This window comes from Cetorhinus maximus, chromosome 12 (genome assembly GCF_964194155.1).
Source record: "Cetorhinus maximus chromosome 12, sCetMax3.hap1.1, whole genome shotgun sequence".
Classification (NCBI taxonomy): domain Eukaryota; kingdom Metazoa; phylum Chordata; class Chondrichthyes; order Lamniformes; family Cetorhinidae; genus Cetorhinus; species Cetorhinus maximus.
In genome coordinates, this window is record NC_135890.1 from 11,809,791 (window position 1) to 11,836,197 (window position 26,407).

At 43.4% G+C, this 26,407-nt stretch overlaps 1 protein-coding gene across 27 annotated transcripts in view; it reads left to right on the plus strand.

Moving 5' to 3' along the window:
* celf2 (cugbp, Elav-like family member 2) overlaps positions 1-26,407 on the plus strand; it is a 726,013-nt gene that overhangs the window by 675,182 nt on the left and 24,424 nt on the right. For 17 of the 27 annotated variants that reach the window (XM_078553002.1, XM_078553000.1, XM_078552995.1 and 14 more), the window contains 3 exons: positions 561-797; positions 8,976-9,039; positions 24,019-24,150. In XM_078553002.1, coding sequence (XP_078409128.1) covers positions 561-797; positions 8,976-9,039; positions 24,019-24,150 — 433 coding nt within the window. The remainder of the gene's footprint in view (positions 1-560; positions 798-8,975; positions 9,040-24,018; positions 24,151-26,407) is intronic. The other 10 variants (XM_078553006.1, XM_078553013.1, XM_078552999.1 and 7 more) reach the window with 1 other exon arrangement.

Genomic DNA, 26,407 nt, shown 5'->3' on the forward strand with positions numbered 1-26,407 from the left:
TGGGGGTGATGATGGGGGGGCGTGAGGAGGAGGACCAGGGTTCCTGCTCCTGATTACTATCCATTGACTTTTGTTGGAAAGTGCTGACTCTTCATGCATGAAAATTGCAAAAACTTGGGGGCAAGGTAGCAAACCATCGCCAATAGCCCAGAAACTGTACCCCAGCGAAGAGTCATAGAGGCATTATGGTACCAATCAGGGAACAGGCTAATCTAGACCTGGCAACATGTATTGAGACAGGATTAATTCATGATCTCATAGCAAAGGATCGTCTAGGGAAGGATGATCATAACACGATAGAATTTCACATTGAGTTTGAGGGTGAGAAATGTGGGCTTGAAACTGGTGTCGTAAACTTAGAGGCAATTACAAAGTTAATAGGACAGAGTTGGCTAAAGTACACTGAGTAAATAGGTTCCTTCAGGAGAAGAGCTGGTGGAGAGAAAATCAGAGGGGTAAAACTTTTTGTTTAAAAAAAAAGCAGAGGGAAATGAGTGATACGTTAGAACTTGGCCTGTTGTTTCATAACTCACTCCTAACTGTGCCTCTGTCTGCAACAGGGCTGCTCGTCGCCAATTGTGGTGAAGTTTGCTGACACTCAGAAGGACAAGGAACAGAGGCGCCTGCAGCAGCAGTTGGCCCAGCAGATGCAACAGCTTAACACAGCGACCTGGGGAAACCTCACTGGCCTGGGTGCCCTGGGACCACAGTACCTGGCTGTAAGTGGTCATTGGGGATCCAAGAACAGTGGCGAAATTGGAACAAAAGAAGTTTTCGTACCCCAAAACATGCATACAGTCAGTCTTTTTTTTATTTCTTTCTTTCTTGATGCAGCATAAGTGGGGGATGTGAATTGGATGTCAATTAATTTAATTTCCTTCAGGGAAGGGCCAAGGGAGCTTAATACCCTCTGTACAGTTGGGAAAATATTGAATATTATCAACAAGTCTCTCATTTTCCATTGTGGTTTACATTGAGCACTCTCTTAACTTAACAAGTCTCACAGTTCTAGCCTCCTCCCTTTAGCCACTGTTTGGTTTCTACCTCCGAGCTTATATTCCTAGTAATCGCTGTTATTCTGGACCCAAGCAGCAGATACGAGACACAGTCGAATTTGCGCGCATAAGGCATTTAGGGAGTTCCAAACCATGCATCCCACTTCAAAAAGGGCAAATAAAGGCAGACTTGCATTTTTATAGCACCTTTCGTGACCTCAGGAGATTCCGAAGTGCTTTACAGCCAATGAAGTAATTTTTTGAAGTGTGGTCACTTTTGTGATCTGCGCACAGCAAGCTCCCAAAACCAGCAGTGTGATCCTGACCATGTAGTCAGCTTTTAAGTGTTGATTGAGCCAAAATTATTTGACAGGCACTGGGGAGAACTCTGCAGCTCTTATTCAAAATAGTGCCAAGGGGTCTTCCATCTGAGGGGGCAGACCATGTCTCACTTAAGCATCTACCCTGAAAGACAGCATCTCTGACAGTGCAGAATTCCCTCAGTATTGCACTGTTAAGTGCCAGCCTAGGTTGTGCGCCTGAGTCTCGAGTGGGGCTTGAACCCACAACCTTCTGACTCCGTGATGAGAGTCTACCACTGAGCCACACCTGACATGCAAATTGACGAGCCTTACCTGGTTAACCCTGCTCTGTGGTGAATAGTTAGTGTTTCATCAATTCTAACCTGTAACGGGGCTGCTTGTCACCAATAATGGCTTACACTAGGTCCTGCAAACGACGGAACTGAACCAAACCCCCCCTCATTTACTTAAGAGTTCCGGCCTTAGTAGTGGAGATAATTACACCAAAAAATTGAATTGATTTTTTTAAGGTGATACCACAGAGGCAGCACCTCAGCTCTGAGACTGAAGACTGTGGGTTCAAGGCTTGCTGTAGGGTTTTAGCATTTAATGTAGGATAACATTTCAGCACAAGACTGAGGGACTGCTACACTGTCACAGGTATGGTCACTTAATCTGAGTCATTAGATATAAAAATAGTTCCATGGTACTATTTGGAAAAAGAGCAGAAGAGCTGTATTGGTTAAGGTTTATCCCAAAACTACCAAAACAAGAATAACCAGTCGCTGTGTTTGTGGCACTTTGCTGTACAGAAGGTGACTGCTGCTTGACTGTGTAACAAGTAGTGACTGCCCTGTGAAAGTAGTTCATTGGCTGCAAAGCACTTTGGGTCATGCTGAGAATGTGAAAGAGGTTTGGTGAATGCAAGTTTTCATTTCATATAACGTCCGTTGACAATACTGCATCAGCCAAGGAGTCGGGGATGCTTAGAGGGAAACGGACCCACATCAGGACTCTCAGCAAAAAGTCAACATTACAGCAAAGTTTATTTACTCAGAAAACAGCATGATTAAATAGCGCACTACAGCAAACAGTCTACAGAGTCTATTTAGAAAGAGCCTTTATAAACTACAGCAAACGGAACTCATGACTTGAAATTCTCCCTATCAAAGCAGAGTGATTCCTGCAGCCAAGTGCAATAAGTGGAGGGTAATTACGTAATACAGATTGTATGTGCGTGTTAACTCAGTCTCAGTCATTTAACAGCAGTGCCGTCTCCAGTCATGATTAACAGGGGAATTACCTAATCATCTCCATTCCGGCCTGGGATAATGGTGTTACTTTTTTGCAGCCTATTTTGCAGCCGAGCAACAGCAGCACTGCTCGAATGTAAATGAGGTGGGAAGGCTGCCTCCTGAGGAACTACAGCTGCTTCCACACTGGAGTCCGTGGGACACTTGCCCAAGTGGCTACAGCTGCTGCTTGGATTTCAGGCAGAGAAGAGCACTTTCAATGTAAATCACAGAATCATTACAGCACAGAAGGAGGCCAATTGACTATTGTGCCTGTGCAGGCTCTTTGGAAGAGCTATCCAATTAGTCCCACTCTCCCCGCCTTTTCCTCGTAGCTCTGCAAATGTTTTCCTTTGGGTTTGCTAAAGCTTTCCTGGATGTTCGCTGCTGCTGGAGAACCAGATTCCTTTAACCCATTTATTTTCCGCTAATGTCAACAATAATAATTTCCTATTCCAGATATTGTTTGGTAGAAAGCAGCAAATTATTATTCAGTCGCTCGCCTAGAAATGGCTTCTCTCAGCACTGAAACAGTTCAAGATCTGAATCAAAAACTGCCTGTAAACTGAATACTATGTTTGTTAAAGGAAAAACACCTTGTAGTAATTTCAAGGCAGTAATCTAATCTCAGCGTTGAAGTGTGATGATCAGATGCTGCTCAGAGTCCGCTATCTAGAGCTCAGATTAGACTGTAATCCCTGTATTCACATCCAGCCATTTACATAGTGTGTGTGCAGCGTATATACAGACCATTTGGCTCAAGTGGCCCATGCCAATGTTTATGCTTTGCACACATCTCCTCTCAACCCTTTTTATCTAACTATCAGCATATATTTCCATTCTTTTCACCCTCATGTATTTAACTAGCAGCTCCTTAAATGCGTTTATGCTATTCTCCTCAATTACTGAATGTTCCGCATTGTAACCACTCTTTGGGTGAAGGAATTTCTCCTGAATTCCTTATTGGATGAATTAGCGCCTACGTTATACTTATGGCACCTAGTTTTGGTCTCTCCCCAATGCCCCCCCTCCCTCCCACCCCCATCAAGTGGATACATCTACCCCATCAAACACGTTTGTGTTCTTAAATACTTTGATTGGGTTACCCCTCATCCTTCTCTTTTGTAGAGAAAAGAGCCCCAGCTATAGTTATTCTCTAATTGTCCCCCCTTACATAGCACTCAGCCCTCTTGACTCGCATGCAGTGCGATTGTTGGAGCTGCCAGTTTGTGTTCTACATTGGAACCTGGTATGTCCCATTGGTTGCTGACATTAATCTATATATTAGGTTTGGATGTAAGTGGATCGGACTGTAACAGTGTTAGGGAAAAATTGCCTGTCATTTATGTTTATTTTTGAATGCAAATAACATTTCCAGTGTATAAAGCCAGAATTCTACATTATTAATGTTTGAGAAGGCTGGAGGAAGGTTTTTGTTTTTCTTGGCATGGAGCTGCCATTAAATATGCACTTTGAGGGCAGTAAACACTGAACCTGTGGGTAAGGTGCCTGCCAAGAACGCATCAGAATAAACACATCCCCATAGCCGCACGTTTGTCTCAGCGGGTCAAGTACTAGCTCACTACTGAGCAGCCGAGTCAAAAAAGTTTCCAGCCTTCATCAGGGTAAGTGCAGAGTTGGCTGAATCTGAAAGAAGTGATCAGCTGTACTTGAGGGTAAAGGGAGAGAGATTATTTCCTCTGGCAGATGAATCTGTAACAAGGTTGGGGTTGACTATTGCTGAAAAGAGGAGGGACATGTTGCCCAAGCTTTCCATCTTGCACTCATCAGGACAAATGCAAGAATGCCAAATTTCAAAGGCTAACATAAGACAGCTTGCAACTCTGGAACTGATCTCAGCAGGAGTCAGGGCCTTCGGCAGGTGACATAGAAAGAGGGTTGGAAATTGGGGAAAAAAAATAACATAGGACTTTGGAGCAGGAGTAGGCCATTCAGCCCTTCAAGCCTGCTCTGCCATACAATAAGATCATGGCTGATCTGATTGTGACCTCAATTCCACTTTCCTGTCTGCCCCCCCATAACCCTTGACTCCCTTGTCTTAACAAAAATCTGTCTACCTTAGCCTTGAATAAATTAAATGACTCAGCCTCCATTGCTGTCTGAGGAGGAAAATTCCACATTGTAACAGCCCTCTGAGAGAAAAAAATTCTCCTCTGGTCCGTCTTAAAAGGGAGACCTCTTATTCTTAAACTGTGTCCCCTAGTTCTCGTCTCCCCCACAAGTGGAAACATCCTCTGGGTATCTACCCTATCAAATTTCCTCAAGATCTTATATATTTCAATAAGATCACCTTTCATTCTTCTAAACTCCGATGGATATAGGCCCAACATGTTCGACCTTTCTTCATAGGCTGAGCTCTTCATCCCAAGAATGAGTCAAGTGAACCTTTTCTGAACTCCTCCTAATGCAATTATATCTTTTTTCAAATAAGGAGACCAAAACTGTACACAGTATTCCAGATGTGGCCTCACCAATGCCCTGTACAGCTGCAGTAAAACTCCCTACTTTTATATTCCACCCCCCCCCTTCAATAAACGCCAATATTCCACTTGCCTTCCTAATCAGTTGCTGTACCTGCACGTGAACTTTTTGTGATTCATGTCCCAGTACACCCTCTGTCCCACTGAGTTTTACAATCTCTCTCCATTTAAATACTACAACGCTTTTCCATTCCTCCTGCCAAAGAGGACAAGTTCACATTTTCCCACATTATACTCCATCTTCCAAATTTTTGCCCACTCACTTAACTTGTCTATATCCCTTTGCAGACTCTACCTCCCCTTGACAACTCACTTTCCTACCTATCTTCGTGCCATCGGCAAATTTAGCTACCTTCATCCAAACCATTGATGTAGATTGTAAATAGTTGAGGACCCAGCACTGATCCCAGTGGCACTCCACTAATTATAGTTCGCCAGCCTGATAAAAGATCAGCTTATCCCCACTCTGTTTCCTGTTAGCTGACCAATCCTTTATTCATGCCAATTTGTTACCCCCTACATCATGAGCTCCTGTCTAGTAACTTGATGTAACCAGAATTACAGAAACAGGCCTTTCTATGCCAGTATTTAAACTCCACATGAACCTACTTCATTTAAACCTATCAGCATATATTTCTATTCCTTTTTCCCTCATGTATTTGTCCAGCTTTCCCTCAACTGCATCTATGCTAATTGCCTCAGCTACTCCATCTGGTAGGAAGTTCCACACACGAACCACTTTCTTTGTAAAGAGGTCGAAGGCCACCTTAGTTCTGTAAGTGCTGCTGGTAATATTAATGGACTCTGTCCCGACTAATATTTATCCCTCAAGAAACATCATTAAAAACTGACTATCTAATCATTTATCCTAATATCACGTGGGATCTATCTGTGCACCGTTTGGCTGCCCTATTTCTCTACATTACAACATGTGATTACACTTCAAAAGAACTTTATTGGCTGTAAAGCATGGTGGGGCATCTTAAGACCACGAAAGGCGCTAGATAAATGCAAGTTCTTTTTCTCTTTGAATATGCCAAAAAATCTTTCCATTCTGCCACTGAGTTGTGAAAGTAAAATGTGTTCATAGTGTTCAGTGTTTCACAACTGTACAGAGAATATATGGGACAAATTGCCCTTTGAGAAGATTGAGACCTAAACGCAGTGGGAACTTATATGCTTTGGAAGGCACTTGTGTTTTATTAAGGGCACATTATTGGGAGTGGGGTTGGGGGTTGGTGGGGTGGGGGGGGGTCAGAGAGGGTCAATTAATGAAAAAGTATTTGAAATAACAAAAGACACCTGAACCTATTTCTTCAAGTGATGTTCGGTGTACCCTCTTACTCAAATTTAAACTTTGCTATAATTGTTTAAACACTGATTCAAAATAATAATGAGAGTTTTCCATTTCGCTTGATCCAGGGACAAGAAACCTTTTGTTAATTGGTTTAGCCTTGCCTGTAACTCTTTCACATTTCAGGTAGACACGCTGATATATTTTCCACTGTCTGCTAACGTGAATGAACACGGGTAAAGCCAATTGCCGCCCCCCCCCCCTGCCCAGTCTACACTGGGAAATGTTTGCTGTAGCTCACGTTAAGCAGCCGGCTGAAAATATCCCCATTCCACTGTGAGTACGGTCAATTTGTGCTATTGGCGATGCTGATTTTTAAAAACCGGCCTTTGGGAGGTGTGGTGCGCACAGATTTTGGCTGCAGACGTGTAATTGGAGAAAATCAAACTGCTGTGCTCTGCTGTTGTCATCGGTATCAGGTATATCCTGGGTTTAGATATTAATTTGAAGATTGATTTTTTTTGCCCTCTCAGATTAAACACCATATCCACTCTCACCCTCGGTTAGTGTGGTATTTTGGTCATCCTTGATCACGCTCCTCAGACGAGGTTGAGCGGTGACTGAAAGCATCCGTTACCCTTGGTCCCGCCCCACGCCACCCCCATATTTTGTCTCCCTCTTTCTCCAACCCGTCCTCCCCTCCTCTCCTGATGACCCAGAAGACTGGATGGCGAGTCCTGCTTGTTGCAAACGAGGATCTTAACAGCCTCGATGGCAGGTGGCTGATCTGAAGCTGGAGCCTGAGCTGCTACTGACATAATCGTTCCAGTGACGATCCCGTCTGCTTGGTAGAAATCTGTGGTGATGTACGCCTACTCCTCCCCGCCGACAGTTCTGCAGCAACATCTGCCTCGCAGTATCCCCCAACATCATGGCAACACGCTGGAGATGTCCTGACACCACTAGCACCCCGCAGCTTAGTCCAATAACAAAATGGAGTCACTCCACATGATGCAATTTTGCTTCATTTCATGTCAAGTTGTTCATTGTGCAGTGTTTACACAGCTGCAAGGCTCACTGTGGGATTTAAATGAGGACTCGGTGTCGAGTGCATTTTTCCAAGATGGGTATCATTTTGAATAAAGCTCATGCTATCGACCCCAGCATTTGTTTTTGTGTGTCTGTGAGTGAGTGTGTGTGTGTGTCTGTGAGTGAGCATGTGTGTGTGTCTGAGTGTGTGTGTGTCTGTGGCTGTGTGTCTGTGAGTGAGTGTGTGTGTGCGTCTGTGAGTGAGTGTGTGTGCGTCTGTGAGTGTGTGTGTGTGTCTGTGTGTGTGTCTGTGTGTGTGTCTGTGTGTGTGTGTGTCTGTGTGTGTGTGTGTGTGTGTCTGTGAGTGAGTGGGTGTGTCTGTGAGTGGGTGTGTCTGTGAGTGGGTGTGTGTCTGTGAGTGGGTGTGTGTCTGTGAGTGGGTGTGTGGCTGTGTGTGTGTGTCTGTGGCTGTGTGTGTGTGTCTGTGGCTGTGTGTGTGTGTGAGTGGGTGTGTGTCTGTGAGTGAGTGTGTGTCTGTGAGTGGGTGTTGTCTGTGTGTGGCTGTGTGTGTGTGTGTCTTGTCTGAGTGTTTGTGTAACATTTTCCCCATACATGTTAAATGTCTGTAAATATATGCATACAATACGTCTAAGTACTCACAATGCTCATTTTAAAAGGAGTTTCTCTGTGCAATCTCTGCCCCTGTCCAAAATGAGAAGAAACCAGTGATGTCCCCATGTGAACTTGTTCTATGCAATTCAGGGTTTAATAACAAGGGAATAACTTAATTAAGATTGAAAATAACATGTTCAGCTGCTCAGTCTCGAGTAATGTTAACCTAACCTACTCAAGCAAGAAAGTAGGAAAGTGACTGGATCACACCTTTCCCCGTCCCGCCCAACCCAGTTTGGTTCCTGAAGTGAAGTGAGAGTGACCACCCCAACGAGGATCTGCCTCGTCACGATAGTTGGGATCTTATTTTGTGCCGTGCGACCCTGTATCCCACGGCTGTGTGGACCAGTGCACTGTCATACAGAACAACCGGCATCCTCAGAATCACATTCGTTTTTGACATAGCAGCTGCTATCAGAAGGAGTACAGCACTCTTGACCCTGAATCTGCCTTATCTCCAAGTTAAGTGTATTGAAAAACCATAGCCCTTTATAATTGGCTTAAAATCCACTTCGCATTACTCAAAAAAACCAGAAGCAGGGCGATAAAGGTTTAACAGCCGATGTACGAATCAGCTTTGATTGACACAGCCTGGTTGAACATAGCCACTTGATTATGGAGACTTATAATTAGTCATGGTATGTTGCTTTAAGTGGATGATGGTTTTTGAGGTGTTAAATGATTAATTGTTTTTAGCACAACAACATTCTTGAATTTTTATCTTACCTGGCCTTGATAAGGATTAGACATTAATATGGATTTATGCACAACGCTAGTGGGAATGCTCAGTATATCAGCGAGAGACTGGAGAATAAGCTTCTGAACAGAATTTTTAAAAATCGAGGGCTTAAATTTTCATATTACAATGGGATTATTTTATTTATTCACAGCTCTTGCAGCAAGCGACCTCTACGAGTAACCTGGGCGCATTCAGCGGCATTCAACAGATGGCGGGTAAGTCGAAGCAATCCCACTTTGTTTTTGTTCTGTAGGATGTGGCTAGTCAACCGTTCGCCCAATTTCTCATTTTAATGTTTAAGCCGTTAACAGACACAGTTTCACAGTGCACAAGACCGCTGCTATTGTAGCAACTTGGCCGTCTTTCGTTGTGGTGGCAACTGTACACGTGGCCAAAACAGAATGCAGCGTACTACATCCACTGGTTTAAAAAACAGTTACATTCCCAATGGCTGTAACACCCACCAAGGCAACATTAGTGTCTTTTGAGAACAAGATACATATCCATCTCTGGTTGGTTTGTTACCTGCCTCCAAGACCAGTACCAACCAAGAAGTACACAAGGGATGGGGTAAAGGGGTTTGAGTTCTAAAGTTAGCTTTGTTACTGTCAAGGATTTGCTGAATACCTCAGTATCATTAGTAACTACTACCTCCAAAACATAAAACACAAAAGCAAAGCAGAAGCGTAATGGGTTTTTCGTTTAAAAAAAAAAGCACTCACCTGGTCCAGAAACACACAGATGCTGACCCTAGTTCTGGAATAGTGGGTGAACTTCACTGCCTGTGATTTTACTAATGATTACTGTCTTGTGTCACAGAGAAATCAGTTTAAAAACAAATCGATCTGGGTTAAATATGGGCATGTTAGAATAATTTAAGAGATTTGATTACTAAGAGGGGTCAACGTCGTGTTTTTATAATGATATAAAGGCACCAATCACTCAAGGGATTGGGTAAATACGTTGTGGGCTCATTTATTTAGACTTGGCACATCAGAACTGATAAACATGGATAGAAAGCTTGAACTCACCAGAGCTATGCTGTGTTCTGCTCACAGGCAAAAGTGAAACTCAAGCTAGATCACATGACACACTTCCTATCGAGTGATGGCATGTTGCTATCCCTTAAAGACATATTTTAACATCCCACTTGCTTTTTCAGATACTTTTCCCCTCCCCTTCCAAAGAAGTAAAACCACTTACAACACATGTTCATTGTTTAGTTACCATTACATGAGTGTATATAACTGAGGAATCTATGAGTCTTTAAAGTGTAGAGGTAATCTGCTAGTACACGCAGATCTTATAACAGTAACTTTGTCTGGAGGTGTCTTTAATTGCTCTCAGTGACCTGTGGGATTGTCATTCTTGGGTGTTGTTCTGGTTGCATTTGGGATCTTGTCCTCGACGCAATAGGACTGCACGGTGGTTGAGGATCAGGAGTGGATCTGATTTGTCCTTGATTACGCCTCACCGTTGCAGCTTTGTGTGTAGTGACTTCACAGGACCATGGTTCTGAGCAAATACTTGTCACCTCGGCTGGCTTGCCACGTACCTTCTGTGGGATCCTGGATGCGAACTTGTTCTCCCAACTGTAAACTTGGCACATCAGTACGTGCATTTTTATTGTGCACCTTGGTCACCCTCTCCTCCAGTTTTAAAAGTTGCTCTCTAGTTTCTGAAAGAGTAGAGTGGGCAAATGTAGGTAAATTAGTACGCACTGCTCTGCCAGACATGGACTCTGTCATTGATAGAATAGTTGAATTTAAAGGTGTTGCTCTCAGATGTAACATTGCAATGTGTAGCTCTTGTTTGGCCTGTCTACATTTGAGAATTAGAGATTTCACCTCGTGAATCATTCATTCAACTAAGATCTAGGGCAATGAGGAGAAGAAGTAGCGTGATCGATATTTCATTTTTCTCACATATCTTGAAATGGCTTATCAATAAATTGCAGACCATTATCCCTCTAGACACACCAAATAAATTGAGAATAGCACTTAGAGTATGCGCAACAGTTGTGCTTGACATATTATGCGATTGACGAATAATGGGGTACTTTGTAAAGTAGTTGACGATGACAATGAAGTCAGTGCCATGGACATGAAAGAGGTCGGTTATGATTTTGGACCAAGGATGGGTAGGAACTTCATGCAGAATCAGTGGTTCTTTGTGCTTATTTGGCATATGTCCTTGACAAGCTTCGCACTTCTTGACAATGACTTCAATGTCATTGTTCATACCCGGCCAATAGGCTGTCTCTCTTGTGAGCCTTCTCATCCAACCTTTGCCCATGAAGTTGTTGAAGAATATCAAACCGCAAAGATTCCGATATGATGACCTGCATATCTTTAAAAATGACTCCCCCTGAGATGCCTAGCTCGTCCCAGCAAAGCCAAAACGTGTTCATAGACGTCCTTGAATGATGGCATTCCACAGTTTTTGTAGTTCAGAATCTTTCATTGTTTCCTCTTGCAGCTGCTGACATTTGCGTTGTGCAAAATGTACCAGATGAATTGATGGACTAGCATTCTCCTGCAGGCGTGACATTGCAGCTCTCTTGGAACTGCCAATTCTGTTGAAACATTCTGGATATTTTGATGTTAGGTCATGTACTGAGGCGATGGGGTAATTTTTGACATTGATCTTGTCTTGTTATGTCCGACTAATTCCATGCATTGTCACTAGTGCACGATCACCATGCCAGTGGGCCTTTAGTCTCCACGATGTAGAACGTATGACACCCAGATGGATTGATTGTACTTGCACTCCAGGGCTATGGATCCTGGACATGGAATAAGTGAACCGTTGTATGCTGAAAGCTGTGCTGTAGTAGGTTTCACCATGGCCTTCCATGTCTGTGGATACATGTCTTTTAGAATCCGCAGAGGTTGGATATTGACACTTGCCCCCGTGTCAATCTTGGCTAATAATTAATAGTTACAAACTTTCTTTGGGCAGATAATTTGGATCCTGGTAAACACTTCGGATGGTGTGATGGTATTTATGTTTTCCATGTGATTGACGGTGTGAAACCTGTGTTCACCGTTACTCGCCTCATCATGCACATCATCGTCATTTTCTGGTTTGTCAGTCACCTCATGGATATGTTTCTTACAGGATACCGGGATAGTCATTCTTATTGCTTGAAGGTACCCATTATGTATGGTCTGTTTGGATCAGTGCATGGCTCTTTGTAGCTGCACCAGCCTTTGCTCTAGTGCACTGCCACTGCCAATGGCCCTTTCTGCCACATGCCTAGCAGTATTGATGGAAAGCTGGGCATTTCCCTGGTGTATGATGTGGGTGTTCTGGTGAGTTTGTCAACATTTGGGGTTGTAGTTAGGTTGTGAGCTTCATCGACCTGCGAGGATCACTTCATACTTACGTCCATCCTTGAATAGTTCTTCAATGCTATACATTTTGGGTTTGTCTAGCAGGTCTTTCTGGAACGCTTCCATGGGAGTGGATGCAATCATCAACTCAACAATTGCTAGCTCTGCATTTGAAAAATCACAGTACGTACCCTTTTCTCTGCATCTGCTGATGAAGTGGTCTATGGATTCTGTAGGCTGTTGTCGAAATGACATGAATGCTAGGCGATGAATATGGCATTTTAACCTGATTCTGAACCGGTCTTCTAGTGTAGCCCATATCTTTTGTGGATCCTTTAGCTTTTCTGTTGTTAACCCTGTGTATGCCTTCATTCTCTATAGCTAGGCAAATTTTTATGGCTTGTTTGTTTGGTTAAGACACACTTGAATCAAGAAATCATAGCTCTTACACAGTTTAAAAATATTTGAATTCAGTTAGCAGGTCAGCTGCACCCCAATTTTCAAACCGGGGGATTTTATGGAAATTCTGGCAAGACCCCTTTGACCTTCCTTGTTTTATTCAGTTTATAGTTCAGCAGCTCCCGAAGCCGCCCATTATAATCACAACGTTCTCTGGCCCAATTTTTAATGATGGTTTTGTTTTATTTTTCTTTTTGTTTGACTCTCCTGCGCTCGCTATCGATCTGGCCCACACCCTGGTCACTGGCCTTTCCCGACTGAGCTAACCCGGTGCTGGTCCTCTCGGCGCTGTCCAACTCGCCACGAGGGATCTATCTGCTTACCAGTCTTTACTTGAGCGCCATCCTGGCCTGTGTCTTCGAAACTTTACTGTGTAGTCACCGTGCTGCGATTTCAACACTCTCCGATGCTGCAAACTTATTGCAGTCAGGCCAAAACGTCAAGGGTCGTCTCGTGCCATGTAGCATGATCTAAGGCTGTTTGCCATATCACCCCTGCGCTTAATCTTGCTGCCAGGCTGTTTGACCACTGCTGAACACATGTCATATTTTTATAATGATATAAAGGCACCAATCACTCAGAGGGGATTGGATAAACACATTGTGGGTTTGTTTATTTAGACTAGGCACGTGAGAATGTGTATACAGGGGTAGAAAACTTAAAGACACTAGAGAGAGAGTGCAGAGGAGATTTACCAGGATGTTGCCTGGGTTGGAGAGTTTTAGTTATGAGGAGAGATTGGATAGACTGGGGTTATTTTCCCTGGAGCAGAGGAGATTGAGGGGGGACATGATTGAGGTGTATAAAATTATGAGGGGCATAGATAGGGTAGACAGGAAGGAACTTTTCCCCTTGGTGGAGGGATCAATAACCAGGGGGCATTGATTTAAAGTAAGGGGCAGGAGGTTTAGAGGGGATGTAAGGAAGAATTTTTTCACCCAGAGGGTGGTGGGAATCTGGAACTCACTGCCTGAAAGGGTGGTAGAGGCAGAAACTCTCATAACATTTAAGAAGTATTTGGAAGCGCACTTGCGATGCCCATGGCATACAAGGCTATGGGCCTAGTGCTGGAAAATGGGATTAGAATAGTTAAGTACTTGTTTGACCAGCTCAGACTCGATGGGCCGAAGGGCCTTTTTCTGTGCTGTAGACCTCTATGACTCTATAGCTATGCTGTGTTCAGCTCACATGCAAAAGTTGAAACTGAGACTGGATCTCATGACACACCTCTTCTAGTGATGGCATGCTGCTATCCCTTAAAGGCATACTACGGCAGTCAACACTGGAGCATGTCACAGAAATAAACTTGGTTAGAATGCAGACTGATAGACCCGATGATCCCTCTGGACACTCCATTTAATATGTGAACGGAGCGATAAACTGTTCTCCCAAAGACAAAGGAGTCCTCTTCTTCACAAAAGCAAGGATCCCTCTTTCAGGATGAAGTACCTGGAAGTGCTGGTTGACAAAAATACATGGCCCCCATTAGGGAATATTAAGTGGATTGTTTGCTACCTGATATCATTTTAATAATTTTATGGTTTTACAGCTGCTGCAAATACTGATAGTGCAAACACAATGCCCTTTTAATCTGTGATCACCCAGAGGGCAAGTAACACCTACACCATTAAATCCTGTGTATGCATGCACACTCACTAGCTGTTTCCCTTGGCTATCTGTGATTATATCACCATTTAGTGCAGTTCAACAACAGAAATAGGAGCAGGAGTAGGCCATATAGCCCCTCAAGCCTGCACCTCTGTTCAATAAAACCATGGCTGATCTCTCTCTCTCTGCCACTTTCCCTCCTTATCCACATCTCCTTTTATTCAAGTGATGCCCAAAAATCTATCCGTCCCACAACCTGAATATATTCAATGATAGAGCACCCACAGCTCTCCGGGATAGAGAATTCCAGAGATTCGCGACCCTCTGAAATTTCTCCTCACCTCTGTCCCCAAAGGTTATTCTGAGGTAACGATTCCCGGTTCTGGGCTCTCAGCAATTACTCCATCGAGCGATCTGAAAGTTTTATGTATTTCAGTGAGAACACTTCTCATTCTTCTAAGCTCCATGGAGTATAGGAAACTCCATCTCTTCTTGTAGGAGAATCTCCTTATCTCAGGATTCAGTCTAGCGAACCTTTATGCAAACCCTCTCAGGGACAAGGTTACCCTCTCTCGGATATGGAGACCAAAAATGTACACAGTACCAATGTTCCGTCTAATTTTAGTTCGCTGTGTGTAGCCTGCAGCACAGTGCATTCCCTTTAAGATTGCTACGCGGCTACACATGCGAGCATCTTAAAGAGAGTGTTGCTTGTGCCCGGTTTTATTGCTCCCTACAAAGCACATTCCAAATGCTGCACAGCTTAGAGGGAACAATGCACAATACTCCAGGTATGGCCTCACCAAAGCTTTATACAGTTGCAGCAAGACGTCCTTACCCTTGTACTGCAAACCGCTTGCAATAAAGGCTAATCTCCATGTTATCTCTGGTTTTCCCAGTGGAGTTTCATGCACAATGTGCTTATTGATGGTGGCAGCGGGGGAGGGGAGGGAAATGGTGGGAGGGGGTGTTCAGATTTTAGCTATCGGCCAGCCAACCACATCCTCTCAGTGCCCCAGGAGCCCTGGTTGAGTTTGAGGGATGATCCTCATTGTTATGTGTCTCAATATCTTGGTTTCTCCTGCACTGCTTTGCTGCTTCTCTGAAGACATTGTCAGTTTAGTTATTAATGAACCAGTGTAGCTGGAAGGGTGAGCGACTGAAGCCTGATACTTTTCAGGCGCAATGCTGCATACTGATAATTACCATGATGATGCTTCATGGTGCTTGTCGGGTATGTCTGCTCACAGCACCTCTAGTCAGTGGCATTCCCAAATTAGCAGGCGTATCAGAACATATTACTGAGTCGAACTCCAATTTAAACCATCGAATTCCAAACACGGAAACAAAAGCCTGAGAAATGTGGCGTGACCCACATGGACATTAAACCATTTCAGCAGCCTTTGCCATGTAAATTAAAGGGAACTTAATTGCCTTAGATCTGCACTAACCGAGTCTGTTAGATAATATTTCACCTAAGACCATTTATGAATTAAAGGACTGTTTTAAAATCTAGGCTGATGCTCCTGTGCAGCACTGAGGGAATGCTGCACTATCGGAGGTGCCATCTTTCAGATGAGACGTTAAACCAAGACCCCGTGTGCCCCCTCAGGTGGACGTAAAAGATCCCACGGCACTATTTTTAAGGAGAGTAGGGGGAGTTATCCTTGTTGTCCCAGCCAATATTTATCCCTTAATCAACATCACACAAGCAGATTGCCTGGTCATTATCACATTGCTGTTTGTAGGAGCTTGCTGTGTGCAAATTGGCTGCTGTGTTTCCTAAATCACAACAGTGGCTACATTGAAAAGTACTTAATTAGCTGTAAAGCACTTTGGGGTGTCCTGTGATTATGCAAGGTGCTATACAAATGCAAGTTTTTTTCCCCCACAGCATAAGGAGACTTAGGATGGAATTAGGGCTTTTTCAAAGATTGTTGGTGCCTCCACCCTTTTTTTTAATGTGGAGTTACTGTAGTGGTCTTTTTTAAAGGTTTGAAATGATCATTGCCCCTTTGTTGTCATTGAATAACCCCCTGTTTAGAAATACAGAAACAGAAGCAGGCCATTCAGCCCCTCAAGCCTGTTCTGCCATTTAGTTAGGTCATGATCGATCTGCATCTCAACTTCATCTGTCCACATTGGTCCGTAATCCTTACCATCCTTGCTGGACAAAGGTCTATTAATCTCCGTTTTGAATTTTTCAATTGAACCCCCAACCTCAACAACATTTTTAGGGGAGAGATTTCCAATAGCCTTTGTGTGAAGAAATGCTTCCTGACATCACTCCTGAATGGCCACGCTCAGATTTCGAGGCTACGCTCCCTGGTTCTGGGCCGTCAAGTTTTGAGTGAGGTGGTGTGGGGCTTTTAGCAGAGTTGAGTGACAGAAATCAGAAATCTTGCTTTTGCCAAGTCAGTCAGGTATCTGATTGTGAGACGCGCATCCCCATCCTGGCACAGCTGAGGCCTGGGCCACATCACGAATCTCTGGCGTGGACACCATAATAGACCCTGCGAGAATCATCCATCTGTCACTTTTTAACTGTTGGTGATTGGCAGCCACTTCTAACATCTGACATCTGTTCCCACTTATTGATATGCAGATTTATGCTAATCATTGTGCACAGTAAGAGGAGAAATTATCTAAGGTGAACATTAAATTAAATTTACATGGCCTTATCATTGTAAATAAAATCAAAAGTTTCAGGTAAGAATGAATAGTTGGCTGTGTGGGATTTTGATGCTGAGTTTAAGAGAAGAAATGGAGCAGAATTTTATATTTGGCAAAGACGAACCTGTGTTAAATATTAATTGGGAGCAGTAAGGTTTAAATCAAATTCCCTGCAGTTTTGCCGTCCTCCTCCTCTGAGTGCTAGTCATCAGCAGCTCACCTTGTGTGGCCATTTCCCAGATGTGAGTGTAGTGAGTGGGGCTGTTAAATCATGAAAGGAAGCTCTGGGTCAGACATGCATCTTCCAACAGGGTGAGTGAGAAGCCTTGACTGATTTTTTTTTTTGCACTCCCAACCTTGGGAGCAGCGGAGCCAATTGTTATAGTCTAGCTAACTCAGCCTTGAACTCGGGAGCTTCCTGCACTTTAAAAGCTCGGTATCACACCAGCGAATGCAGTCATCCCACATGCCTTCAGCTGTAGCTAATAAAATCTTGGTGTTTCACGCACAGAGCTCTTGTGTTATTGCATGGCGCTCCCTCCATGGCCTGGCATTCAATCCGCCCTCAGCTTCACCCCACCCTATCTCCAAAGCTCCCCCTAACCTTATATTCCCACTGAACTCTCTGCTCATTCAGACTGCAGCCTATTTTGTATCCCCCTCCTTTAGCCCCACCAATGGTGGGTGTGCTCTCAGTCTCCTAAATTCAGCAAATAACCTTTACCAATCTTTCTGTCCTTTCCTTGTTGTCTATCTTCTACGTACCTATATGCAAAATGCTTTGGGGCTTTTTTTTTTAAACATTAACAGTACAATATAAATGCAAGTTGTTACCCTAATGGCCAATCAGTGTGTTGTGAAACCTGATTCCTATAACATGTTGGGCCTCTCACAACTGAGACGTGGCAGAGGGGTGGGGTAGAGACGGTGGCGTAGCGGCTATGTCATTGGACAAGCAATCCAGAGGCCCAGGCTAATGCCCTGGGACATGGGTTCACATCACTGGCATGTATGGAGCACCTAATCGCATTTAAATTCAGTTAATAAATTTGGAATATAAAGCTAGTCTCACTAATGGTGACCATGACAACTGTCATCAATTTTTGTAAAATTCCCATCCCTGGTTCACAAATATAAGGAAAGTTCCTTGCCTGGTCAGGCCTACATGTGACTCCAGATTCACAGCAGTGTGGGTTGACTCTTAATAGCCCTTTGAAAAGGTCTAGCAAGCCGCCACTCAGTTAAAGGGCAATTAGGGATGGGAAATAAGTGTTGACCTTGCCAGTGATGCCCACACCCAAGAGAGAATGGAAAAAAGACTGACTTATTGACAAGGGAAACGGACTCTTTAGTCATTCTAAATTTGCCATATTGGAACAAAGTAAAATTCTGGGCAAATATTTGGATAAAGTGTCAATAACTATTTACTATTATTTACAATATTCATAATGAAAATGGAAAGTATATTTAGAAATTAGCATAGTTAATATAATTTTGGATTATGTACTCAAAGGGGGTGATAAACTGGTGGGACAGAGAAATGCTTCTGACTACAGGGATGGTTGGCCAGTGAGGACTATTATGAAAGTTTAGGAACAAGAAATGGCCAATAGGCCCAATAATTCCACTCCTTCACAGATCAACCCCGCCGCCTCATTGTATCCCTCTAGAAACATATCTAATTGGCCCTTGAACCCACTGCTCCAATGTTCTCTGGTAGCATATTCAACAACTCTATTACCCTTCTGACACTTAACTTCCTCCATACCTTTCATTATAGCAAACAATTTGATTCAAGCACTTTTGTCAGTTTGCTCCATAATGTTGTAAACTTGTACCAAGTTTCTTGGAAGCCTCCTTCCCGTTGCCAAGGCTAATTGGTGGAATCATGAGGATGAAAATGGGTTTGCCTAACCTGTCATCATTACTCCTCTCCTGCACTACTTAAGCTTCGGTGCATTGTACCACGCATTGGAAATGCATGGGGCTGATAACATTGATTTACAATGCAGCTAATTGCATCATCTCTTGCCCATTCTTTCCTGAGGCCAGGAAACCTGGAATACCTTCCCTCCTTTACTCTTCCTTTCTTTCTTCAAGCCCTGTAAAACTCAAGCTTTATCATCACCCACCCACTATTCCTAGGTTTGTTTTGTTCTCTCCCTTGCTTTTCACAACCCTTGTATTGCTCTCCATGTGGACTCTGGTCCTTCACATTGGTTTCAAAAAGAAAAATGGGGAGAGTTTATTAAAGGATGTGGAGTTTGTGCAGGAACTTGATTCAGCCGCCATTGGAGCATTGACTGCAGTCTGGTTATCGCAAAATAGGAAGGATATTGGAGCCTTGAAAAGTAGGTGATGAACATTCACTTAAAGTGATACTAGGAATGAGAAGTTAGAAGCATAAAGAAAGAATTGGAAACTTGGGCCATTTTTTCACCAGAAAAGAAATGATTAAGCAGGGTCTGAAAGGAGATTTTTCAAATTTCTGGAATATTTTAAAAGGGTAAACAGTAAAAATGTGTTTCTACTGGTGATAAATTGGCAAAAGGGGGGTATAAACCCTATTAGTACTAGAATGATGAAAGGTGAAGTTGGAAGAATCTTTTCACACAAGAGTTATTAGAACAGGAGTACATTATCACAGTCAGCTCATTTAAGATGAAGTTGGTAAGTATTTAAAAAGATAGCTTGTAAAAGGATATGGGGAAAGGACGGAAGAAAGGAGTTAGAGTGCATATTTCTGGGTGAAGAGCTAGCATTGGCTTGAGATGCCCTGGATCAAATGGCCTCCCTTTGTCTTATAATCTCTATAAAATGGGTGGGTTGGAGTTCAACGTACCTCAGAATGGACAGCTGTGGGAAGCAAGAACTCTGCTGCCCGTATGTGAATTTCCAGTGTGCCCAGTTCACTCATTGCCCCTGTGCTCTCAGACCTACATTGACTCCATTGGTCGGATAATGCCCCAATTTTAAAATCCTCATTCTTGTTTTCGAACCCTTTCCTCCCCTCACCCCTCCCTATCTCTATAACCCCCCCTCCAGCCTTTCAGCCCTCCGAGATATCTGCACTCCTCCAATTCTGGCTACTAGCGCTTTCCCTGATTTTGATTCGCTTCACCATCAGGAGCCGTGCCTTCAGCTGCCTGAGCCTTAAGCTCTGGAATTCTCTTCCCAAACCTCTCCACCTCTCTCTCCTCCTTTAAGATGCTCCTTAAAACCCACCTCTTTGACTAAGCTTTTGGTCACCTATCCTAATGTCCCCTTATGTGGTTCAATGGGAAGTTTTTATTTTGATAATGATCCTGTAAAGTGCCTTGGGATGTTTTGCTACCTCAAGGGTCCTATATAATTACACGTTATTGCTGTTGTTGATGACCAAATGGGACTTTTCTTGTTCCTGTTTCCTTATATTCGAATGCTTTGAATGTTTCCGTCCTTGTTAATAAAACTATCTCATGCTAGCAGAATTAGGCAAACACCCATTCCCTGAATGTGGTGCCACATCACCAATCCAGGGCTGTTGCGTGATCAGCCTAATTTATTTGAGCCTGGATTACAGGCATTACAGAGCAGGCTAATGAAGGCTGCCTCATTCCCTCTTAGCCAACACTTAATACAATGACTCCAGAAGAGAAAGAAAATAAGAATGGATCACTGGCACATATGAAGCACCTTATCGCATTGCCAAAACATTTCAAAGCACTTCATGAGCAGCAGATTACTTTTTGGAGTGCTGTGGTTGTTGTTAGCAGGCAGGGTTGCCAGCTGTTCTGCACCAAGAACATCACATAGACGGTAGCAAAATGTGTTACAATCCCTTTTAAAAAGATATTTGAGTTTCCAGTGACTGGAAGGATCACACAACAAGATTTCAGTTTGAAGACTTTTACTGTACCAAACAAGCTAAAAGCAACCTTGTCCAAGTGGTATTCAGTAGGCAACTTATACTCGAAACTACAGAAAGATTTCCTGATTTAACTTTTAAAACGACTGATTTTCCACCCCCAACTTCTTCCTCCCCTGGTTACATCCTGTCCCTTAAGTAGACACTTCATTCTCCTGGAACCAGTCTGAAGCTATTCTCCATTCCTGATGGCCTGCTTCCTTTTTCCTTTCCCAGCAGGATAATTTCTAATCCCAGAACTGACTTTAAGTGTGAGGTTTTTGCTGGAGATTCCACCCCTCTAGCCCAAGCTAGGTGAATCTTCCAACCACCTTAAAATCCACACGAACTCGGTCTCTTCAATCTGAACATGAACTCCCAATTGCGTACTGCGTGGCAAACAATAGGGTCAGAATTTTCTCTGCTTCACATGCAGAACTAGCTGCCTCTATCTTCTGCTTTCTCTCTCAAATTCTTGCAGACTGACTTGTTTCTGTGAGGTTCAGTGATATCATAGGAACCTTGTAACCTGATAACTACAGTGGCTTGCTATGGACTCTTCCCTTTCCAAAGCACATGTCCATGGCATCGTGAATCATGTGGGCCTTGTATCTAGGTAGAAAATTCTAATTAGCTATCCTCCAGACCTCCAACTCCATTCTATCTTGGAATTTGACAGAAAGTTCAAAGTACAACGGTTTATAAAAACCTGACATTCCAACACCTCCCTGTGAAACTTGGAGATTAACAGTCTACCCACAGTCAACACAACTGCTCTTCCTATTGTCTACAGGTGTGAACATTTAGCACCTTCTTCCCTTTTAGCCTTTAACAGCCAAGCCACCCAGGCCTGCTGTTGGGCAGATTTCAGAGCAGGTCACATGACCTCATTCATTCCACGTTAAGTTAAAGAGACGGTCCCAAAACATGAGCATTTTAGAAACTTTGTAACAAATTGTTTAATTTTGATTGAAGGAGGAATGTTGGCCCAGGTCATCGGTAGAACTTTTTCAGGTAGTGCAATGGGATCTTTAACACCCACCTGATCCAGTGGAACAGACAATATGGCTTGGCTAATGTCTCTCCATATTATCCATGCAAGAAGAACATTTATAAGTGAACAAGCCTTAGAAAGAAAGCAACATGAATTTCATGAGCTACTACACATTGGTCAGAATAAGGAGCAGGCAGATGCTTATGTTAACTGCATTATTTGCCTGCAGACAGTCAGGTTTGAGGACATAAGCAATTGCTGGCAGAGTCTGTCAGGATAACAGTCACATTCCTGACTGAGAACAGATTACATCCACCGGATCACCTGTAAAACGAGTTAGACATTTTATTGGGGCGCAGGGTGCAAAATTGGGCAATGTTGCATCTGTTTTATATCCTTAAAACACAGTAAGGACCTGTGTTCCTATTTATTACATTATTCAAGGGAAGGCTTTGGTCATGATGTTCCAACCATTGGTGAGTCTGGTGCTGGCTTGACATACCATATTATGGCATGTATGAATATATGGTCATTTCCTACCCGTATATTCACGCTGCACAATGAAGTCAGCAAGCCCTTAGGAATGAACATTGAGTATAGATTCCATTTTTAACTCTCAAACAGACAAATTCTGCCCCTTTTTATTTTTAGTTATCCCCCCTCCTGTCCTGAATGTGTTGATTAATGCTGGTGTACGGGTTTCACAAGTCTGCCAGCCATCCTGCAGTATCCCAGTCAACTTGCATGTACCATGGAGTGATCCTGTTACTTCCACAGGCTGGCAACAAGTTAGTTTCATCCCAATACAGATCAGGAGTACCCTCGGCAAGTGGGAAAACCCCTCTGCAATTGCTGCAGGGTTTTTTTAATTCATTCATGGGATGTGGGCTTCGTTGGCTGGACCAGCATTTATTGCCCATCCGTAGTTACCCTTGAGAAGGCGGTGGTGAGCTGCCTTCTTGAGCCGCTGCAGTCCATGTGGTGTAGGTGCACCCACAGTGCTGTTAGGAAGGGAGTCCCAGGATTTTGACCTAGCGACAGTGAAGGTCATGATGCACCTACAGCCTGCAAACAAAGTATGGGTACACTCTGCCTCCATTAGATCAGTATTGGATCCATCAATCTGTACCGATGGTGGGAAAAGAGAGAAATTAATAAAAAGGGATAAAATGAGAAACATAATTTTTAAAATTGCTATAAGGGAACAAGCCCAGTGTATTGCACATGGTCAGCTGTGCCCATCGGAGTTTTGTCACTGAGGCGACATATGTATATGTTAGTGAAACCAAGCAGCTGTGCAGAATCTGATCTTTTCAGACTTCAGGACTTGCAAAAGGACCAGGGGAGTCCAGAGCAATGGCAGTTGTGTGGAGAAAGTGCTGGAATTAAACAGCAGGCCAGTTGGCATTGGAAGGAGAAAAATTGATTAGTAGCCAAATAGGACGCTTCATGAGAAGAAGTCTGGAACCCTGTGCTCTGCGGAGCCCTGTGCTGTCTGGAATGCAGCGCTGTTTTTAAGGCTGTGATGTTCTTGGACAGCTTCAAATGTCTGATGTAGATTGCACGTGTTTTTTAAACTTACCCACATCCCAGTGATGTGTTTGTGACCCTCTAGTTTCCCTGATTTATATAAGTAAAAAACCCTATAGAATGAAGGAAAAATTCTTCCCCTGCCCTGCTAGAGAGGCTTATTTTTCTCTCAGCTTTTACATTGGTCAATGTTCAGAAATATTTATTAGAGATATATGTATAAAAAAAAATCTTCAGCTGCTGCAACAAAAACAGAAAATGCTGAACAGGCCACAGGCTGAGCCATCAGCATCTGAAAAAAAATGAGTTAACCTTTTGATTGTAGACCTGGTTCGGAAGTTCTGACGAAGGGTCTATACGTGAAACAGTAACAGCCTTCTTTCAGAGACTAACCATCCTGCTCTTGTATTTCCAGCATTTTGTGTTTTCATTACAGCCTGCCAGTGCTTCCCGTTTTTAATTGCGGGGCTATCATTCAGTTGCTGACGATTGTTTTTCTCCTCCCAAACATTGCTCGTGCGGGTGCTTCAGTTTGTTAAAAGGCGATTGCTTTCAGCACTGGCTGATTTATGGCGGAGCAGAGGTTAGGATAATGTTGTTCTGTTATCCCAGTGAAAGGAGGTCCACCAGCTGCAAAAACAGGAGAGTGTTCTCCAGTAGTGTTTGGATCCCGTCAAACATGGCCTGAGGTTGTCTGTGTTCTTCTTAGGTATGAACGCTTTGCAGCTACAAAACCTAGCAACCCTGGCGGCAGCTGCAGCAGCAGCTCAGAACACAGCGACAACGAATGCCAACCCACTCACTGCGGCCACAGGAGCACTTGGCGCATTGACAAGTCCAGGTAACCCAGTTTTTAATTCACTCACTTTAAAACAAAACAAGCTGATCCCCTGTGATGTTACTCATTAGCTGTTATACATATAAATGACAATGGGTTGAGCATAGCAGGCCGAACTGGGAGTTCTGCCACAGTTCTTAAAGCGTTTTACAAAAGAAGCAAATGAGAGGTGTGAAAAAGTTTTTCACGCAGCGAGTAATTAAGGTTTGGAATGCACTGCCTGGAAGTGTGGTGGAGGCAGGTTTAATTGGGGCATCCAAGAGGGCATTGGATGATTACCTAAATAGAAATAACATGCAGGGTTGCGGGCATAGGGCAGGAGATTGGCACTAAGGTAAAATGTTCAGAGAGCCAGTGCAGACACGATGGGCCGAATGGCCTCCTTCTACACCGTCACGATCCTGTGATACTGAGAGAGATGCAGTGTTGACAGTGTTTGGTTTAGGGGCAATTTGAACCCAGTCAGGAAATTGTGGCAGACTTCTCAGGGGGTAGTGTAAAAATGGGCAATATTGTAAAAACGGGAGATGTTAGATCAGCACCCATTATACAATAGTAACGAAGATCAAGAGAGATGTTTATGGTGGGGAGAGTGCAGAGTAGAGTGTGAGTTTGATCCAGTAACACCTAAACTCAAAATGTGATTGTGCCCTTTGTGCTGCAGACATAGTCAACATGTGACAGCAGACTTCTGTTGTTAAGTTATTATCGCTCAGTTTGAGTCATTATTTTAAGGGCGATTCACTTTTTTTTTTCAAAAACAAACGCTTTGTAATGTTGGCACATGAGCCTGGGTGGTTTAATTGATTCAAGTTGCGATAAATCCACTGAAGTGTTTAACAGGTCCATACTGCAATCTGATCATATTTTATGTTAGAGCAGCTTAATTTAGGTGGGCAAGTATCCACTGGGCTGGGTGACAACACTCGAAACACTTTGGCAGCGGGCACCTGTTTCCAGATAGTTCAGGGCGGAATCACAACTGACGGTGGCCCTTTATTTTGGCGTGAATATTTTCCCATGCGTCCTGCTATTTCTGTTGGATCTGGGTCAGAGCTGAACAGCAAAGCCCAAAATTGTATCTCCAGGCTACAAACTCAGATAGCAATGTGTCGTGGGCCTGGATTGTTAAGTTGTTGGGTTGACAAGATGAGAAAGCGCCTCTTTGAGCCAGAGGGGAATTCGGTTCACCACAAATCCAGGCCGAGATCCACCAAAACCGCCCTTTTCACCTGGTCAAAGCGGTTTGTCCTTCCATGACAATGCCTCACTAGGCTTCCTTCCTCAAACCTCCTGAGGCCCAGCCAAGGAAGGTCCCTGCACGATTAATTGTGCTGGACGTGAGTGGACTTCTGATTGAGATTTTGATCACGCTTTTTAAGGTCCACATTGTTATTGTTTTAACGCGATGCTTTCAATATAGCGGGGAAGTTCTTCCAGGGAATTGCTTAAGGGTCTCAACATATATTTCTTCGTCTTCTAACATTCAAATGACTGTGATAGGCCATTTCTCATTGTCAGGGAAGGGATGAATTAAATGTGGAATGTCACATTGGTGAGCATGTGTTTCCAATATGCTATCATAAATGTGAAAAATCCATAGCTCACTCACATTGCACACGTGTGACTGTCTTCTGCATGAGTGCAAATGGGGTCAGGAACATATGACAATGGGTAAGGCTGTTTATTTTGGGAGTGTTTGACTTCTCCACTCTAAATCAGGTATCAGAGTTGGTGCTCTGTGAAGTCTGAGATGAAGTCATTTTAAGTGGGCCCAGGAGATAGTGGATGGTTCCCCATTGTGGAGTTAAGCTGTAGGGAAAAAAAATGAGCTTGTTCAGAACATTTTTAATGATTTTTTTTTTAATTATAATTTTTTCTATTATTTAATGAATTTCTGGCTAAGATTAGCAAGTATTCTGCAAAGCGATAACTGCTTGTGCTGAATTACTATTTTAAATCTCCCTGCGCAAGTGATCAAATCATTTGCCAGTAGCATAATGTGATGGCTCTTTGGGTGCAACTTGATAAATTGCTGCTTCATGCATGCAGAATAACAGTGCAGGGCACTCATAGATTTCATTTCATCCTGGGGAAAACCCTCTGAATTTTCCAATGCAGAACATGGCAGGGACATTTTTTAATGACCCCAGTAGCCAAATGAGCTAGATCAGTGGAAAGTCTAATGCAAAATGCCATTGCAGACGAGTGAAAAAGTTCCAGTCACAACTGGATTTGGTGTTTGTGTTCACTCTTGTTG